The sequence below is a fragment of the Capsicum annuum genome, chromosome 8 (assembly GCF_002878395.1).
Source record: "Capsicum annuum cultivar UCD-10X-F1 chromosome 8, UCD10Xv1.1, whole genome shotgun sequence".
Classification (NCBI taxonomy): domain Eukaryota; kingdom Viridiplantae; phylum Streptophyta; class Magnoliopsida; order Solanales; family Solanaceae; genus Capsicum; species Capsicum annuum.
In genome coordinates this window covers 159945185-159964880 of record NC_061118.1, presented here as the reverse complement: position 1 = coordinate 159964880, position 19696 = coordinate 159945185, and the positions used below count along the sequence as shown (strand labels likewise).

Below are 19696 nucleotides of genomic sequence, written 5' to 3'. Positions count from 1 at the left end.
GAGTGTTGGCCAACCAAGAACTCTCATGTTCAGAAGATGAAAGTTGTGAAAATGAGAATGTTGAAGTAAATGTGTAGGCCTTATTAGGAGATATAAGATTGAAAATAAAGATATTTGGATATGTGAAAAGGAGATGCACTAATGCACCGATGTGGAGGTTCGAGAGATTGACTATGAATAGTTTCAGGAGAGGTAGAGGTCTGCTGAGAAAGTACTAAGGTAAGATGATTAGACAAGATATGGCGTGGACCAAGCTTACAACATGTGTTATTAGATTGGAGATTATGAAAAACACAATTAAGATTGAAGGTTTATAGATATCCTTTTATACTATTCGTCGTAGTATTACTTGTTTTTGCTCCTCTGATTTCTATTGGAGTACTATATATTATTCCTTTTATCATATTATTTTTTTTAGAGTTATTACTTCCTTTTTAATAATTTTTTTTAAATTAGGGGCATGAGAATCGAACCTCCACCAACAAAGTAAAGTTCAACTCATTAACTAACTAAGCTATTACGATTGTTGTAATTTTTTTTTCTAGTGCCTTTTGTTTCTTTGACTTGTATTAGATTTATTCGAAATAACCTCCCTACACTACATTTGACATTTTTGAGTTTGGGGGGTTAAAGAGGAAGACGCAAGTGGCTAACTCTGGATTGGGTTTGTCTCGTAGTAGTCGGCTTACCTATTTCTCCCTTTCATCTTCTAAACCTTCAAACTCCTCTCTCAACCTCTCGCTCTTTCCTGCCAGAGTTTCCATTCCTCCATTTTCCCTCGCATGTAGAGAGGAGAAAAAAAAAATAATCAAGAATGTCTCACGCAATATTTCAAACATCACAAATCATGCCTATCAATAATACCCAAATCATCCCTTCCTCTAAACCCTTGTTTCCCCCTTTACTCTGTCGCCCTTTTAGACCCTGTAAGGTTGGTAAAATCGGGGTTATCAAGGCTACTGCTTCTCCGGCAGTCGATGGAGACCCAATTTCCGGTTTGGAACGATGCTTTCTGGATTCACCTGCGCTTGATTATCCTTCTTCTTCTTCGTCCTCTTCGGTTGTGTATGCCCCGGTAATGAAGGGGAAACAGTACGGTTCGCTTGGTTCGGTTACTCTGGAAAAATCGAAGCTTGATTTGTCCCAAAAGCAGCAGACGAGGTCTAGTCCTGAGGTTAGTTCTTGTTTTCCTTTAGTTAAAAACATATTTCTGATCATTTTGAGAAAATACAAGCTCATTGTTCCTTGTCTGGCTGCTTTTGCGTAGAGTTTTCTTGTATAGCTTCCTAGGTATTGACTGGAACAGTCTCAGCTTTATTGAGAATTGTCTGCTTTCATTTTCCTGCTTAAATTGTTATATTTTCCTTGTGATGGGTCAAACTGGATGTGAAGCCACAATTTAGAAGGTCTTTGCTTTCTTGGTAGAGAGTAGAAGCTTTTGAATATCAAGAAAGATAAGGGAAAATATGATCTTTATACTTATACTGCTGTTATGGATGGTTTCTGTAAGGTGGGTTGGTCCAATGAAGCGTGGTAGTTGCCTGAAGAAGCTCTGGAAATGGAAATGACCCCTTTAGACGGGATTGGTTTGTTGAGCTTCGTGTTTTCTACCTGTCTCACTGAATTAATTTGCACTTGCTGTGTATTTGTGGTAGTACTCAAATATTTAGATCATAGCTCCTGCTGATTGCTAAAATTGGAGGTAAAATAATGTAATAATGGTAGTTGAAATGCTCTTCGTAAGAAATAAGACTTAAAGTTAGAGTCATTGAGTTTTTTCTTCTGAAGTAGAAGTTAATGTCAATAATCTAAGTATTTGAAATTTTGGGAGTTCTAGAGTTTTTGACATTCTCCAACTAGATTGGGTTTTGAGGCTTAGTTGATTGATTGGTGTAGAGTTTTAGGAATTGCCAGCCTTGTCTCAGGCTCCGTCATTTGTCATTTTCTTTATTCTCGGAGCAAGAAGAAGGTTATTTCTTTCAGTAAGCGATGTTTTTATAAAACAACGTATTCAGGATTTAACTGGTTGATGCTTGGCCATAAAAATAGAGCTGGCACTTCTTTTGTATTAACCATCTTTGATACTTAGGTGGTTATCTCCTATATTCCTAGCAGAGGTTGAAGGACACTGCCATATTTATAGAACTAAGTTGTAGCTGACTATAGATGGTTTTGTTCTCCCCACATGTTATAATGGAGACTCGGAATGAAGAGTTTTCTCTGTGTGATTCTCATTGCTTTTTACAATCCATTGACAAAGGTCCGGGCAGCTAAGTGATAAAATTGAGTCTGGTGTCACTAATGTGGCGACATGTGTCGAAGTATACATAATTCTGTAGTTGCTTACTAGATTTGAGATGTGTGTATGCGCCTTCAGCAAAGGCAGCTTGTTGCTATTTTTCTGGTTTTAGCATCTCTCCTTTTCAATGAAGGAAAAGTTGAACGCACTCTTTAGTTTGGCATGTATGATGTGAGATGGTGCTTCTGCTACTATATAAGATATTAGCATTCTAATCTAACTATGTCGAGAACAATGCGTTCTCTCTCTCTCTCACACTCACCCACTCTTATTATCTTAAGCTCCATTGTTAACCTTGTGCTACTATTTATTAAACACTTGGTGAAGCAAATTTGCTAATAATTTTGCCACATCACAGCTTGCAACTGGCGGAGGAGGTGGAAATATGGGAAAGAACCTAAATCATGGCGGCGGTGATGGAGGTGATGATGGTGGTGATGATGATGATTACTTTGATGATTTCGATGATGGTGATGAGGGAGATGAGGGTGGGCTCTTTAGGAGACGAATGATGCTGCAGGAAGTAAGTGGTCTCTGCTAGTTGAAAACTACTTCTGTTTAATTCTGGATTTATTGTAAAAGTGTCATGCCACTCACCATTTTCCATGCTGCCCAGTTGTTTGATCGTAAATTTGTTGATGCCGTGCTGAACGAGTGGCAGAAGACAATGATAGATTTACCACCTGGACTTCGGCAAGCCTATGAAATGGTAAATTACTCTGTGGCCTGCGCAGTTGTCTCGTTTGGTCAGGTTATTTCTTTGTCTAACTTCAGTATCTGCTTTTTCATCCAGGGATTAGTCAGCTCTGCCCAATTGGTGAAATTTCTTGCTTACAATGCTAGGCCTACCGTGGCTAGATTTATTTCTCGGTTACTTCCTGAAGGATTATCCAGGGCATTCAATGGCAGGTAATATAGCACTATTACCTTACTCAAAACACTCCCCTGTGTGCAACTATTTTGGACAAAAATCTGTCTGCTGGATAAACAGTATACAGTGGCATGTCAGAAATATCATGCTGATATGGTTATTCTTTATGTTTGAATTAAGATCCTGTCGTTCTTATAAAAAAAGTAAGATCCTTTTGAAATATCTTGCATTTTCAAGTATCTTTATTAGATTTCAGTCGCTACTTCACATCATTATTGTGTTAGCTTCACAGGCATTTTTTACTCATTAGCCCCACATATGAAAGTGTTCTTTGTGAGAACTCATCTTCCAACGCTTGCTCAACATCATAAAATACCTTTTTTAGTGAAACAGAGCAGTTTTTACTTATTAGCCTTTACACATTTCATGAGACAGCTACACCGAAATAATAACTAAAATGCAAAGCTGAAAAAAGAAATTATTTCTCCATACTTCTGCATCAAAAGTGGTTTTGTTATGGGATCTCTATTTTGAAATGAGATTGGTTGGCAGAATTGATCATCACTTTAAGTGTCCGGGTTTGATCTGCTGCAGAAGGAGGAGCCGTCTTGTTTTATCTTTCAAAAACTTGTAGGATATTGTTAAGTGACATTTTTTCATGAATCCAAATCACACCACCAAACCCTCTAAGATATAGAACTCTTCAGAATGAAAGTTTAACTTACCCCAAGGTTGAAAGCTTGTATAAATATTTTTACCGCTGATAAATAGAACAATAACGCTAGATGATTTCTTCCCATCTGTCCTAGCCTTGGTGGACAGAGTTACCGGTGCCTGTTGCTGGTGGGAGGTGGTAGGTATCTCGTGGAATTAGTCGAGGTGAACGAAAGCTAGCCCGGACACCACTGGTTGGTGGTTGTAATTCAATGATTTCTAATTTTATTGGAGTGTCATAATTGACAAAAAGGGGATAGAAAATGAAACCATTTGTTTGAAGGGTTGATGTGTCACTCTAGATGCCCACATCCCCTACCCCAAAAGAAACAAGAGTAAATTTCCAGGTTGACTTGTCGGATAACACCAAAGAGATCTATACCCTCACCTCTATAGCTTTATGTCGTCGTTATCATCTCAACTTTCGAAACTGATAAGGTAACCTCTGTCTCAGATCTCCATCACCCCCATTTTCTCAGTGTTCGGCGGCAGAAATGGAACTCTCTACTCTGCCATTGACTACTGGCTTGTTAATCATCTAAACATCCACATATGAAGCCTTATTATGAGCACTCATCTTCCAAGACTTGTCACACTTTATTCAAGTTCATGAAAGAATTTTTAGTGAAACAGAGCAGTTATTACTTAATGTGCCCCACTCATTCAATGAAACAACTACACTGCAATAATACTTAACAACGCAAAGGTGAACAAGGAAATTTCTTTCTTCATACTTGTGGTTATGTTATGGGTTTTCTATTTTAAAATGAGATGAGTTGGCAGCATTGATCATTTACTTTGAGTTTTTGGGTTTGATCTGCTGCCGGTAGGAGCAGTAGTCTTGTTTTATCTTTCAAAATCTTGAAGGAAATTGACAGCGTTGGATTTTCATGAAGATCAGATTGCACCAGCAGGATGAAAGTTGCTCTGGCTATATCAACCCCAAAGTTGAAAGCTTTGTAAATCCATGGAGCTGTTAGGCACTTTAGGCTATGTCATCTTAGCTTTTCAGATTTTTGTTGTCAATTGTTTTGCTTTCTAAATGATGTCTTTAGGTATTCAAGTTTTTACTGCTTGTTGAAGCCAACATTTCCAGCTGCCTTATTTTTTCTGGATTGTCTCTCTCTGACAGGAAGATTGCAGATCCGGCTTTTTTAAACAAGCTGCTTCTGGAGCAGGCAACTACAATTGGTTGTTCAGTGTGGTGGGAGGTCAAAAACCGTAAAGAAAGGTATTTTTTTGGTTTTCTTTTTTAATGTCCTTTTCTGGGGGGGGGGGGGGGGGGGGGGGGGGGGGGGGGCTTTTTTCCACACTTTGGGCATCCTTACTCAGTTCATAAATGTTAATTGTTGGTAAAACACAATACAAGTGGATTGACATAATGCACATGTTCTGTTTTGCTTTGATCTAGGATTAAGCAGGAATGGGATCTTGCTCTTCTTAACGTTCTAACTGCAACGGCTTGCAATGCTGCTGTGTTTTGGACGCTTGCTCCTTGTCAATCATATGGGAATACTTTCCGCTACGACTTGCAGAACACGCTACAGAAGCTGCCAAACAATATCTTTGAAAAGAGTTATCCTTTAAGAGAATTTGACTTGCAGAAGAGAGTTCATTCTTTTTTCTATAAGGCTGCAGAGTTGTGTATGCTTGGGCTCAGTGCAGGAGCTGTGCAGGGGGCTCTATCAAATCTTCTTGCCAGTAAAAAGGAGGGAAGGTATGCATTTTTGGGCATATTGACCATTTCTTATACAGTTGGGCTTTTGTTCAGATGTATTTTTTCATTCAAGTGAAATGTAAGGTACGGTACGTCCATTCTGATGGCTTCTGCTTACCATTGACTAGGTTATCAGTGTCTATCCCATCTGTGAGTAGTAATGCGCTCGGTTATGGGGCCTTCCTTGGTGTATATGCAAACCTGCGTTATCAGCTGTTGAATGGATTTGACAGAGCAGTTTTCAACTACTTTGATGTTATTGGGGTGGCTGTTGCCTTCAGCACTGCCATGAGGTATTTAGCTACTTGGTTATGGAAACTCAGTTTTATCAAATCAGTTTCGTGTTCTGGTAGTTTAGTCAGGCAGATTGTTTTTTTTTTTCAGTTTCAATTTGCTTTCCCTCTTTCAATACTGATATAAAAAATTCATTTACTGCTATTAGTAAAAGTTGGTTCGGTTTCCCCGTTTATGTCATTACTTGCTCTTCTGTCAGGTCTATAGTATCTTTTGAATTCTTCTGCTGCAGGACTTAATGACTGCACAGGTTATGTTGTTGTTGTTGTTGTATAATCCAAGACTAGGTGAAATTATATGCAATTTCTTGGATTGGAGGTCAGGAAATATAATGCAACATCGTTGATCTAATGATATATACTGGTGTTTATTGATTTGATCTTTTCCAGTTTAATAACATGTCATTTTATGCAGAGTTTTGAATGTTCAAGTAGGAGAGACATCAAGGCTAGCTTGGCTTGGTGTGGAGGTGGATCCACTGGCTCATTCAGATGATGTCTTGAAGGCATACAGTAGGCCTACCGAAGGAGGGCTTGAGCAGTCATCTTCAAAATGGTTCATATCCAAGAATGCCATTGTTTCTGGGCTTGGGCTTTTGGGTATTAAGCAAGGTCTGAGTGACTCAACGGCTGAGGGTGAAACACCTGTTCCTAAGGCTCGAAGAAAAAGAATAGTCAGGAAAAAAGTAGCAAGTTGAGCCTAGGTAGTTGAGAATAGTATCATGTACTGCTCAAGTTTTCCAAACCCGAGTCTTGGATAATAAGTTTTGGTCTAAAGCACCAATTACCAAGCAATGAGAGCTGTGCTGCATGTTTGGTTCCGATCATTGGAGTTGTCCACTGCAACAGGAGGTGATTTTACTTGCCATGCTGCGGAAGCTGCTTCACAGTTTTTCTCACCATTCCTTTCTAGATTTTAGTAGAATGAGTACAAAGATCTAAAGATTGAAGTTTGCAAGTCTTTTCAATGGCTAGGTGGTAGGTACATTGCTGATCAATCTTTTATATTCATATGCCTATAATCTCATGGCTACACTCTTCTTTAAATGTTATTTTTGATGTTGTATGAGGATCATGTTCTCTTGTTGGGCAAGGGATCGATCACCTTGCCTGAGTAGTGCTAGGGGATTAGAACTTGGGTGATTTTCACATTTTTGTTTATGTTTTTCCTATTCCAACTATGTACAACTTCCACAGCAGGAGTGAATTGGTAACTCTTATGTTCAGACAGCTTTTTATTTGCATAAAAGTTGCCAAGTGCTGGCAAAAACTTCATGTCTTGTTATTATCCTGTTTGATATTCAAATGCACTGGACCCTTCTCTCCCCCGCCACCACCAAAGAATGGGAGCCTTCTGCTCCCTTTTCTCTTTAGTATGAACATTCTAAATTCAACAAATAACAACATACTTTGTTTACCCGTTTGGCGATAGATATTCAAAGTAATATTTGACAAAAAAGTGTTTGGTCATACAATTTGTCATTATTTAAAAAATGACAAGTAATTCAAATTTTCAAATACTAGAAAAAAATTAGTTTTTAGGCCAAATTTTATTATTTGAGAACTTTTAAAAATCTAACTTTAACCCAACTTTTATATTTTATAAAAGTACCCCCTTTGTTTATTAATCTCAATTAATGTCTATTTGCCAACTAACTCCATTAATAAACTTTGGTGTTCAATTTAAGTATTGTTGCATAACACTATTAAAAGTATGTAAATAGAAAAAAATTATGCTCCTTTGTGAGTGGTAGCTCGTACACTTCGTGTGAAATTGTTTATAAGGATGTCTTTTAATTTATGAGTTTAACTTTTATCATGAAACATATTTATTATAAAATAAAAATAGAAAGTTATGAATAATTTTAATGACTTATGGTCTATAGATATAAATCATATTTCTTTAAAAAGTCAAATACGTTTTTCATAAATTATGGCCAAACACATGAAACTTCACCCAAATCTTGATAAAAAATAATTTGTCAAAAATATTTGAAAATCTATGTCCAAATGTTAACTTAATCTCACAAATAAATTTTGTGAATAATGTGTCTTATTTCAATATGTGTAAGATATAGAGACTATTTTCGATAGTTTGTTATTCAAGAAAATAAAATGTTCTAGTATATTCATACTATGCTATTAATGAATTTTAGCTAAAGTTTGACTTAACCCTGAATTTGGGAATGATTTTTGAATTAAGAAGATGTGAAAGGTAACGTAAATGAGTCATATGAAAAATAGAAATGAAAGAGTTTCAAAAAATACAAAAACACATTACAATTTATTTTTTAAAGAAAAAAAAAAAAACATTTGTTGGAAGTGATGACGTGTCCTTATAGCTGCCTCGCCCACATCACATAGTTAACATTTCCAGTTTGACTTTAGTCGGATAACATTAAAACACTCCTCTTTTAGCATTATCCTTTCCTTATCATCTCAAAAGATCCATTGTCGCCGGCGTACGGTGGCACAAATGGAAACAACTCTCCTTTCCACCATTAACTACTATCTAGTCAATCATCCAACCATCACCCATTTCCAATGGAACCAAAACTCCACATTTGGTTCATCACCTCTTTTCCTCACTCTCACTGTCCTCGCTTACCTCACTCTCACTTTCACTTTCCATCACTTCCCTCTCCTCCCTACACTCTCCCCCACCTCCCTCCGCTTCATCTCCGCCGTCCACAACCTCTTCCTCTTCCTCCTCTCCTTGATCATGGCCGTTGGTTGCTCACTCTCCGCCCTCCACCAAATGCCAAAAAATGATTTCACTTGGATCGTTTGCTTTCCAGTCGATCAAACTCCTCAACATGGACCCGTATTTTTCTGGGCTTACGTATTCTATTTCTCCAAGATTCTTGAATTTCTAGACACCCTTTTGATCATTCTAAGTGGGTCTCGATCTAGACGGCTGTCGTTCCTCCATGTCTACCACCATGCTGCGGTGGTCGTCATGTGTTATATATGGCTGTCCGACTCACAGACGCTGTTTCCGGTGGCGCTTGTTACCAATGCTTCGGTTCATGTACTAATGTACGCTTATTACTTTCTGTGTACCTTGGGATTTCGTCCATGGTGGAAGAGATTGGTCACTAACTGTCAGATTGTCCAGTTCGTTTTCAGTTTCTTGATTTCGGGTTTGATGTTGTATTATCACTTTGCCGGGTCGGGTTGCTCCGGGATCAAAGGATGGTGCTTCAATGCTGTTTTCAATGCTTCTCTTTTGGCACTCTTCATTGATTTTCATTCCAAGAACTATGCAAAGAAGAGGAAAGATGTTAACAAGAATAAGCTGTCATGATTAACATTGCAGTTCCGTGTGTACTATCTTCCCTCTATGCGTGGTGTCCGGAGAAGAAAATTATTTTGATTTTGGTCCATGATTCAGTGGCGTGAGAAGTTTACTGAATCAGCTAAATCAATATATACATGGCTTCAGATTAAAGAGTTAAGATAGCTCTTTACCAAAAGTTTCTCTATTCCCTGAACTCGAATCAAGATTGAAGGATCACAAAATAGTTTGCACTTTTAGTTACTCTAAGCTAATTACTCATTTTAGAGTAGCTGAATTTGTTTGTTACTACATATTTTGTTGAATGAATGAAAATTGAGTGGGCAAAATTCACCTTTTCGTTTGCTGAACATTACTAGATTTGTTGTCTTGCTTTAATTTATGTAGTTTATGGATAGCTTTTCCATTTTTCGTTCTGAAAGATAAAGATCCAATGGATCTGTTCAACTAGATATTGTTCACAAGCAGTATCGAACTTACTGTCACAATTCAGCTTGTACATGAGTCTGGGACTAGGTGCTTTATAGCATATCGACCTGTTATCATAATTCGGCTTGTATACATGTTTGGGTTAGATTGGGTTTATGCTTCACTTCCTACTCTAAATTAATAGTATACTTTATTTTAAAGTGATTTCGACTTCTTTTAAGACATGTATAAATGAAGGAAATTTAGCCATTACGATTCTTAAACTTTGATGTTAATCTTGAATATAAAAGTAGATAAATAGGTGACTAGTAAGAGACAATTGTAAGGAACACATTATCAAGTGGCAAAAAAATGGTCGGAGGTAAGGAATCAGTTGATTTAAGGAAGAAGAAAAGAAGCCTTATTCCTCTAATGTTCCCTCTCTTTTGCACGTATTCTTCTCCTCTTAACTTTTGATCTTCATATAGACTCACTAATTTGTAACTCACACAAGGACACAAGTTAGTAGTTTGCATATTCATGGCTTCCCACTTCACTTCATCTTCCAGTGTTTGGTTTCTCTTGATTGCTATTGCCTTTGGTAACTTCTTGTTTCTCCTTCTTTCTCTTGATCATTTTTATTTTTGAGTTTTGACTTAGTTCAGTGTGACAGGGCTAAAGTCGTCCGAGAGTGCAAATATTACCATTATAAACTATTGTAAAGAGACAGTATGGCCTGGAATTACACCTAAAAACAATTTCAGTGGAGATGGTTTTGAGCTGAAACAAGGCCAGTCTGCTGTTTTTATCGCCCCGGCCGGGTGGAGTGGCCGTATATGGGGTCGAACCGGGTGTGACTTTGACAAGAACGATAATGGTACGTGCCAAACCGGTAGGTGTGGGACCGGTCTAAAATGTAGAGAACCGGGTCAGCCTCCAGCTTCAATTGCCGAATTTACCCTTGGAGATACTGACTTTTACGACGTTAGCCTTGTGGATGGGTTCAACTTGCCTATAGTAGTAAAACCTGTTAATGGCAAAGGAAATTGCAGTTCTGTTGGCTGTGACAGTGATCTCAGGCCAAATTGCCCTTCTGAGCTAGCTCTCAAGTCGGAAGGCAAGACGATCGCCTGCCGGAGCGCGTGTAACATCTTCAATACCGATGAATATTGCTGTAGGGGTACATTTAGTAGTCCAGTTTCATGTTTGCCTACAAACTATTCAAGGATTTTCAAGACAGCATGCCCTGAGGCTTATAGCTTTGCCTTTGATGACCCAACTAGTATCATCACTTGCTCTTCCACTGACTATGTTGTCTCATTTTGTTCTTCAAGGTAAACAATTCTAAAACTTATATATTTTAAAATTTTGTTTTCGAGTCGGGCCATTTTGCTCAGGACCATTGGATACCTACTACCTTCCACCAAAACAAATATCAGATAATTTTGTTCATCAAGACTTAGACAGATCGAACTAACATTTTTTTTCTCCCTTTTTTGGACTACAGGAACCAGACACAGTGCACAAATCATGGCAAAAATGTGACTTGTAATGGAGCATATGGATTGAAGTCACTCTTTGAAACAAGGCATATACTGATGGTTGGCTTGACAACAGTGATTAGTCTTGGAGGAGTGATGTTTTGACAGAATATTGTACAGATTCACATCTTTTTGAGCACCTGTTGGCAACTACATTTACTTTTTCATTCATATAGGATTTTGATTGCATTTCCTGTCTTTTGAAATTTTGAGTGTGAAAACATCAAAAGTTGGCCATTTACCCCTAAGTGCATAAGCTTCAAATTCTCAGCAAAACTGTATGACGGGTACATTTGAAGATGATAAATTTCCAATCCCCCCTCCTTCTGCACCACCACAAGAAAAGAAAAGAAAAGGCCATGCCGAAAACAACAAGACGACATTCTTATGCTCTACCTCCTTTTCAGAAGACATTCACACAAAATCAATGACATCTTTATTACGTATGTTCCAAGAGGCTAAATTATGTATCCCATACAAATGATAACGTTTTTAAGGGCAACTATAAAGAACAAAGAGAAGAGAGTTACCTAAAAGAAGATTTACAGTAACCTACTGCTTTAACTGTTTTTCTGGTTTTAGTACATCATTGCTGGACTCCTTTCTTTGTTTTGGTGCATTGGATTCATCATACTCGAATGGAAGTACAACAACTGGGGTGGCAGGCACTGTTTCCCATCGCTCCTTCAGAAAGCTCATGAATCTCAACACCATTAGCCTTCGGAATGGGAGTTCTCGGGTGAATGCATCAAAAATAAGGAAAGAAGCTATGTACTTGAATGGAACAATTAAGAGAATGGTTGCACCAAATAGTAGAGCCAGAGCTACTTCCATCGTAATCTGACAAAGATTATGGAAATTAAATCAAATATTAGATAAGAATTAATACTATACTCCTGAAGTGCAAGCATATATAGTAGTCAGCATTAAGAATTTACTGAGCCCCTAAAATAATTAGTCAAAGTAGACCGTACACAGAGAGATCCATAATCTCATCAAACTCAGAACATGCACACTTGAGCCTCTAACCAATTAAGAGAGATCCAACATAACTGAAAAATTTCAAAAGAGCAACAACTAATTGTTAGAGGTGGTGCAGGTTAGGGGCTCAGGGACTTGAGTGTTCAAGATCTCGAATGTGATGAAGTTCGAAACCAGGGTGGGGGAGCAGAAATTGACCCAAACAAGTTTCTAAAAAGAGATGAGGCCAGCAACAACTCATATTAACTCTTTCTATATAAATGCAACTTTTGGTCCCTCAAGAAAAGGATTCAATTTTAAATAATGGTGCAAAATCTCAATTTTGGTCCCTCATTTACCAAGTTTAAACATTAAATTCGTTCTTCTTTTCTTGCACTTCTAGTCAAACACTTGAGATAAATATAAATGGCTAATGACCTATCCTACCTTTTTTTTTTTTGTCAGAAAAAGGCTATTTTTTTTTGGGGCTCCAAAGTAGAAGATGGAAAAGGAAATAGACATTAGCAAAATGAGGGTACAGAGGGGGATATGACGAGAGGGTTATTGGCATTGAATTGGGCGAGGGGAGTTGTGAGTAGTTAGCACTAGGGATGGAGCTGCATGCAAGTGGTTGGGGATGAGGAAGGTTCTTGTGATGATGAGTGGAGCTGGACAAGGGGACTGCTGGATTTTCACTAATGCCCATCAAGAATGAAATGGTTTTAAAGAAAAAAGAACCTCCAGAGTTTGAGTGTTCACTAATTAGTGTGTTGCAAAAAGAGTTACGGATTTAGCAACAGGATGTTTTCTTTTGTTTTGTTTGGTAACTGTTGTGTGCAGGCTAGCGTGTGCACACCTCAGACTACTCAACTGGATCCTTTGCTACCTCCCACCCATAGGTAACTCTGCCTACCAAGACTTACGCAAATGGGTTAAAATCACATAGCGTTTTTGTAATACCCCGAAAATCTAAACCAATGTTAGAACCATGTTTCAAGCTCATGCATTGTACATTGTAGTTCTTTGGTAGTTTTATGAGTGAGTGTAATGTACATTAAGGCCTCAAATAACTCCTAGCTATTAGACGAACCAAAATATTCCTTACCGATTGAGTTTTCAGGAAGAATGTTGCTTTAGTCAACTTCAAACGGGCTTATCTTTTATCCTACTGAAAATTTTCCAGCTCAAGATCCGCCAAATGATAGGAAATTGAATTAGCTTTCCAATGATATCAATTTCGCCTAAATCTGCTACTCTGGTGAGAAGATATGGCACTTTTAGTGAAGAACAGTAGCCCAACGCAATAAGGCCGCGTCGCGGTGATGGCCAAAATCACGTTCTTCCTTTTTCAGTGGACCACCGTGATAACACCGCGTCGCGCCAAGGGTCAAATTCACGTTCAGTGAGGCACCGTGTCGCACCAAGGTGCAAGTTCGGAATTGTCCGTTTCTAGTGGCGCGACGCGGTGCTGGACAAAATGGGGATTGTCCTTTTCCAGTGGCCAGACGCGATAGGCACTGCGTCGCGCCGGCATGTAAAATCGAGATTTTCCAGTTTCGCGATTTAATTTTCAGGGACCGTTTGGTCTTTTCCCATGGCCCCAAATCCGTCCAAAACACGTAATTACAACCCTAAAGGGGCATTATGTGCCCCATTACTCATAATTCCTCTCCAAGAAACTAATCTTCTCTCAAGAACAAGCCCTAGCCTTCAAGATTCAAGATCAATTCTCAAGACCCCAAGAACTCTCACGAATTCATCAACCCAAGTATGTTAAATGTTCATCCACGGGTCCCTTTCACCCATGGAGTCCAAGTATCCAAATTTTAAATTCAAAGTTGTGATCTTTACAAGTAATTGTGATTTTAACCATGAATTCCCATGAAGTGAAACTCTATACCATGTTTACATGAAATTGTTGTTGTTATCAAACCCTACACGTTTGAATAATGTTATTTGCTGATTTAAACCATAATTAGTGATGTTGATGTTGAAATCATGCTATTACTACAAGCTTTAAACTATTCCCATGCTTAGCTTACACTATGCATATCAAGGGTTTGATGAAATGCCTACAAGAATGAATTTTGAATAAATGCTTTCAGATTATGTCCCCAGAGTTCTAGTACTATTTTGCTATTATTGCTATTGAGTCCTGGGGGTTATGAATACCCGAAAACTTAGTTGTTTACTTAACCTCAGTATCTTCAGATTAGTTTCACATATGTTATGAGCAATATCAGTTCAGTCAGTTATCATGATCAGTTAAACTTAGAACAGTTCAGTATTCCAAGTCAGTTTAGTTGAGAGTAGAATTTAGCACCGAGCGAATGCCGGGATGACGACTTCCCCATCAGTTAGGTAGAGTCGTTAGTAGCAGCCCTGTACTCCAGAACTACGTAGGATTTGAGGAGTCACCAGTCAGTTTAGGCTTGACTACCTCCCAGGGGTCACCCGTCAGTTTAGGCTTGACACCCTTAGTCCTTCGGGACAGTACATTAGTGGATCCACACAGCCAGTGTTAGTACCCGTGGCACGGTACTGACACCCTTCCAACTGGGGTCACAGGTTGGACCCCAAATTGCTCATTGGGGTATGTCGATTAGATGATAGCTCCCACAGTCTCAGATCAGTATTCAGTATACTTCAGTTCAGGCTTGTATTGATCATAGCATACAGATATCAGTTATTTAGTTATCAGATTTCAGAATTTCAATTTACAGATTATATTCAAAACATATTTTATGCTTGGTCATGCATTCTCAGTATTCACAGATTTCATGCATTCTATTCAGTACTTCATGCTATTCATTCAGTCAGTTATTACTCCTGTACATGAAACCATGCATATCAGCCTACCTCATTTAGCATACCAGTACATTCAAAGTACTGATCGCATATTCGTTTCTTGCGCTATGATGTATCATATCGTAGGTTCGGATGCTCAGTTTCCGGATCGCGCATAGACTCTAGATTATCAGGCGTAGCAGTGGTGAGTCCTCATATTTCGAGGACATGATTTATTTATCTCAGTTATTTCATTAGTTTCAGTATTTTTCTCATTCAGTCGGAGTTACTTGGGGGTTTATCCCATAAGCTACACACTCAGTCAGTAAAGGCTTTTCAGACTAGTACAGATAGTTAGTCAGTTTTGTTATTATTTTATTTGTTTCAGACAGTTGTTTCCAGCAGTTGTTTGCAGATTCATGATACAGTATTGATTTCAGTTGCTAAAACCTTATGGCCTATTAGTTGTTCTTCCGCATATGTTATTATATGGTTCAGTGCTCACAACAGGTACCAGCACATGGGTTAGCTTGTGGTCCCTCGGGACTGTAAGCACCGTGTGGCGCCCAGGGTATACACTCGGGGCGTTACAGTTCTTCTATTGGATCTAAACCAATTTAAGAATAGATTAATTGAATATGATAACATTTACTTCATTACAGAGATAGAGTGAGAACATTTTAAAAGCAATTTGCATTTTGTTCAAAATGAAAAGAAATATCACCTGAGCAACCACACTCTAGGACATGATAATGTATTTTTGGTGAAGTAAATTGTATTAGAAAGGCAACTAGGACATTATAATACACTAGAAGTAGTTCCAATTGTCCACCAATTTTTTTAGGGAAACAATTGATTGTTGTCTCTATTATTAAGGAGGGAATTGAGAGGGCTCACATAATCTATCGTGTATCTACTTTACTTGATCCAATATCTTTTCAAAAGTAGCTATTATGAATCAAATAATTGAAGCATCTAGTCTTGCTGGGGCTATTAAGAAGTTTCACACTCCTAAGCTGTTCTTAACAGGCATATTGGTAGCATACATCTTAAGCGTAGCAGTGGCAAATGACAATATTTTTCAGTTCTTCCTTTGGACACTGAAAGAGATTAAGACCTGATTTTAGTGCAACCTGGGTTAAAATGGAAGTACCTGAGGTTCGCCGGCAAGAATAATTGCTCGTATCTTGAGCAGCGACACATTCAAGCTCTGCAGATACTTTTCAACTTCACGCAAGGCCTCTTTAACTGCAATAATTTTCTGTAGTGTGTTTGATGGTGGTTGATCACGTATGGTTACTTTTCCAAAATATCTTCCAAGCCGGCCTTGTTCCTTGAGCCCCTTAAGTAATAACATGCCAGCAGCCAAGGCCATCAACACTGCTGGTAAAATATAAGATAGCATATTCCTGATCCCAGAAAACCAAGTGTAAATAAGACAGATAACTAACCACACAAGAAAAACTTCTGGAGCATTCTCGAAAATAAAAGTAATTAACTTAACACAGTCAGCAACGAATTAATATGATCCATCCTAATTATGTATTATTCATGTGCCATACTCACTGCACAATGTACATTATCCTTCTTTTTTAAAAAAAAAATGGTAAGTAAAGATATTATAAATATAAACAATTGTGTTAGTTTCTTGAACATTGTACATTATCCTCGAAAACAATACGGTCTATTTAAAACTTATACAATGTAATACTTTTCCAAATGCACACGGCTGGATGAAAATTAAGAATACAATACAATGTAGCATTTCACATGAACCTCCACAACCTGCAAAAGGAACTCTTCAGAATGGTATATATATGAATGTGGTTTTCAGTAGCTGGTTAATTTAGATGACAAATCTGCGAAAACCATTTGGGAAGTTTAGAATGGTAACTTACACGGTCTCTTTAATTAGCATAAATCTAACATAAAATTGAGTGCAAGATAGCAACAAGCGAAGAAGATTGCAAGTTCATATGGTTCTAGAGAAAAAAAGATAAAAATCATGAAGATCAGTAATGAAATTTATACAGGAGAAGTTTCTACACAGATAAGCAAAATTCTGGACTTAAGAGGTCAAATACGTATTCTATAAAATGTTTCCAAATGTCCTAGTAAACATTAAGGTGTACAGGCAAACAGATACTGATGGCCGATGCCAGTAAACTTCTTGGCATACCACAATGCACTTTACCTGAATATAATTGTATATGCGAGTGCAAGAGAAGAGGCAGTTAATAGGGGATCCTCCCAATGCCTAAGTTTCTCAAAGTTTTTTACCATAACAGTTAAAGGAAACACAAGTTCCTGCAAGAAAGGGGAAGAATATTAATAATCAATATTACTGATAAAAGAATAAACTTGTAGAATTAGAAAAACACAAACAACATACAAGAAGGCTGAACTCGTAAAACCACAGATTCGCAGCCAATTCTTACTAGAAAAACAGCATACAGTATCAGTTCTTGTCAAAAAAGGGAAAAGTTAATAGACAACTGCTGACAATAGAATTTACTTGTAGTGAGAAAAACAGAGACAAAATACAACAATATCAAGGTGTTCTAGCCAATTTCTTTCAAGAAAGAAACATAAGCAAAATATAATTAATAACACAAACGATAAGATTTGAATATTCTTAATAGATAAAGAATACAGTGGCACATCCCTTTCACATTAGGCTCTGAGTTCAGTCCTCTTTCACGCAGTCACTACGTAAATGCCAGGTTACTGTAATAATGCCAATATTCCTATTTTAGGAGGATAATATGCCAATGGAAGTCTTTCTAGTCTAGTGTTTCCAAACAGTACCGCCCCCCAGACCATAAGCCAATTATTAGAGTCAGTCAAATTCATCTAGGTTGGTGTACGCACAAAAGTTCCACAACTTAAGACCACAGATTCATACTTACCATTCAAATCTTATTACGAGCTTCTAAGGTTGTTTCTTTCCTTTAGAGAATCATGGTTGGTCTTTTTCATCTTTCCAAATCATGGTTGACTTTTTTTCCCCTTTTTTCTTCTTAAAGGGAAAAGTAACCCTGGGTAGATGTTGTGTCGCCATGGTTTAACACCCAATCCAAGTGAAGGAAAGTCCTTGAAATTTCAGTTCAAAAGAAAAGAAAGAAGAAAAGCTGCCTGATTTTAAGCCATAACCACAAACACATCGTCCGTGAAACAGTAACAATAGTTATAACTTGTGAGACTTCTTGACCAGCTTGTGCGCACCTTCATTATTTCACTGGCTAATTGTATCTTCCCATAATACAGGTATTGGGTAGGTCTTGGGTTACTCTGTCCACTAAGATTTTAGCACTGGAAGTACCTAACTTTTCTTCTCTCTTTGAAATTTGAACCCTGACCGACCACCCACAGTATTTGTTCTAACTTCATCAACCGCTAGGACATGCCTATGGGTACGGCGAGGCTTCTATAATATCACCGAGCACATGATAGTATCAACATTTCTGCCTGTCTTGTGCAAAAGCAAATAGTAAAAGTCTCAAGTAACCCAAGCAACTATAAGTGATGGCTTTTGTACCGAAAACCAAGTACTGCAGGACAAGTTTATACTTAATGATTCTTGATCCATATTGTAGGTACCCAGTTTGTCTCCTATGCTAATGTAGGACATAAGCAAAATAAGAACTTAATGGATCACAAACAATGAAATACTCTTAACACTAAACTCTGCGCAATAAAGAGGCAAATTCTAAACCGAGTCTGAACTTACATTTGACGAATATTAAAAGTTTCCTTCAGGCATTAGTTAAATTTCTTTGTATTTCTATTTTCTCAAAAATTCCTAATTTTGGTGCAAGTCCTTTCAGAATAGCAATCTTACAGAATATAACATGGATATTTCCTTACCTATAACCGAGCATTTAAATGTTTAATGCATGATCATTTTTACAAAGGCTGTTTAATTAATCGCTACCAATTTCCAAAAAAAAATAAAAAAATAGGTTGTTTAATTATTCTGTAGTTACGAGATGTATAAATGCAGAATAATCAATCCAAGAGTCAGAAAAAATTGCTGATGGAAATAGCAGAAAAGGAAATGGACAAGATAACCTTAAAAAGGTCAATGTTACTAGGTATTCCTTCAATCATTGCTGCGTCAATTGTGGCTTGAGTTTTCTCTACTACTTGATATTTATCTCTGCATATCAATGCTGCTTTTTCCATCAAATTCATATCAGCAACAACAAGATTTTTACTGAAAACTATCCCCCGTTTTGATCGGGGGTTCTTCCAAAAAGCAAGTGAAGCACTAGAAGTCCAAGATGGAGACTTCATCCATTTCTGCAGGTATACACTTCCATCTATGTCAAACACATAACTACTACTTTCTGTTGCATCATTCGTGGACCTAGGTGATCCCCCTGATTGATACTCTTTATCAGTCACTTTTGCAATCAACGGTCCACCCCAACAATTAACTGCTAGAGTTTGTAATACTACATCACCATAAGGTGCATTTTGCAAATATGAGAACTGAACCAATTTAGTTGGTTCCTCCACGAGCTTTCGAGCATATTGAAGAGCCTGAAGTCTCTTAACAGCATTGGTAGCATACGAAACTGCTCTTGCCTTCCCTTTCTGGGAACCATAGACATTGTATACTGATTGATCACCTTCCTTGGGTCCAAATTCTCGTATGAACTTGTATAGGGCAATTACTTCACCGATGCATGCATACCACACATCCCGTCTCATTTCTCCTCCAAAGTCGACAAATTCTAATACCCATGTATCCAACCTGATATGAGTACAATAAATTAGCATACAATATATAACAAGCAATTTTT

The 19696-nt window shown here is 37.8% G+C and overlaps 4 protein-coding genes across 4 annotated transcripts in view; 3 read left to right on the top strand and 1 right to left on the bottom strand.

Annotated features, from left to right (window-relative positions):
* Window positions 1–467: 467 nt before the first annotated feature.
* LOC107839944 (protein RETICULATA-RELATED 1, chloroplastic) lies at window positions 468–7174 on the top strand. Its single transcript, XM_047394853.1, has 8 exons — window positions 468–1174; window positions 2658–2822; window positions 2916–3008; window positions 3093–3208; window positions 5017–5115; window positions 5296–5601; window positions 5730–5894; window positions 6310–7174. The coding sequence occupies exons 1-8, from the start codon at window positions 815–817 to the stop codon at window positions 6590–6592; spliced, it is 1587 nt and encodes a 528-aa protein (XP_047250809.1). The 5' UTR covers window positions 468–814; the 3' UTR covers window positions 6593–7174.
* A 569-nt stretch (window positions 7175–7743) lies between these two features.
* On the top strand, window positions 7744–9521 carry LOC107839948 (elongation of fatty acids protein 3-like). The gene has a single exon (XM_016683623.2). It carries the CDS (start codon window positions 8371–8373, stop codon window positions 9199–9201), a length of 831 nt encoding a protein of 276 aa, XP_016539109.2. The 5' UTR covers window positions 7744–8370; the 3' UTR covers window positions 9202–9521.
* A 180-nt stretch (window positions 9522–9701) lies between these two features.
* LOC107839947 (pathogenesis-related thaumatin-like protein 3.5) lies at window positions 9702–11382 on the top strand. The gene is made up of 3 exons (XM_016683622.2): window positions 9702–10201; window positions 10274–10934; window positions 11108–11382. Exons 1-3 carry the CDS (start codon window positions 10141–10143, stop codon window positions 11244–11246), a joined length of 861 nt encoding a protein of 286 aa, XP_016539108.1. The 5' UTR covers window positions 9702–10140; the 3' UTR covers window positions 11247–11382.
* A 172-nt stretch (window positions 11383–11554) lies between these two features.
* LOC107839945 overlaps window positions 11555–19696 on the bottom strand; it is a 32892-nt gene continuing 24750 nt past the window's right edge. Inside the window, exons 8-11 of the mRNA XM_016683621.2 lie at window positions 18960–19647; window positions 17083–17195; window positions 16042–16297; window positions 11555–11981 (exon numbers count right to left, since the gene is read on the bottom strand). Of these exons, the coding sequence (XP_016539107.1) occupies window positions 11694–11981; window positions 16042–16297; window positions 17083–17195; window positions 18960–19647 (1345 nt within the window). The 3' untranslated portion in view covers window positions 11555–11693. The remainder of the gene's footprint in view (window positions 11982–16041; window positions 16298–17082; window positions 17196–18959; window positions 19648–19696) is intronic.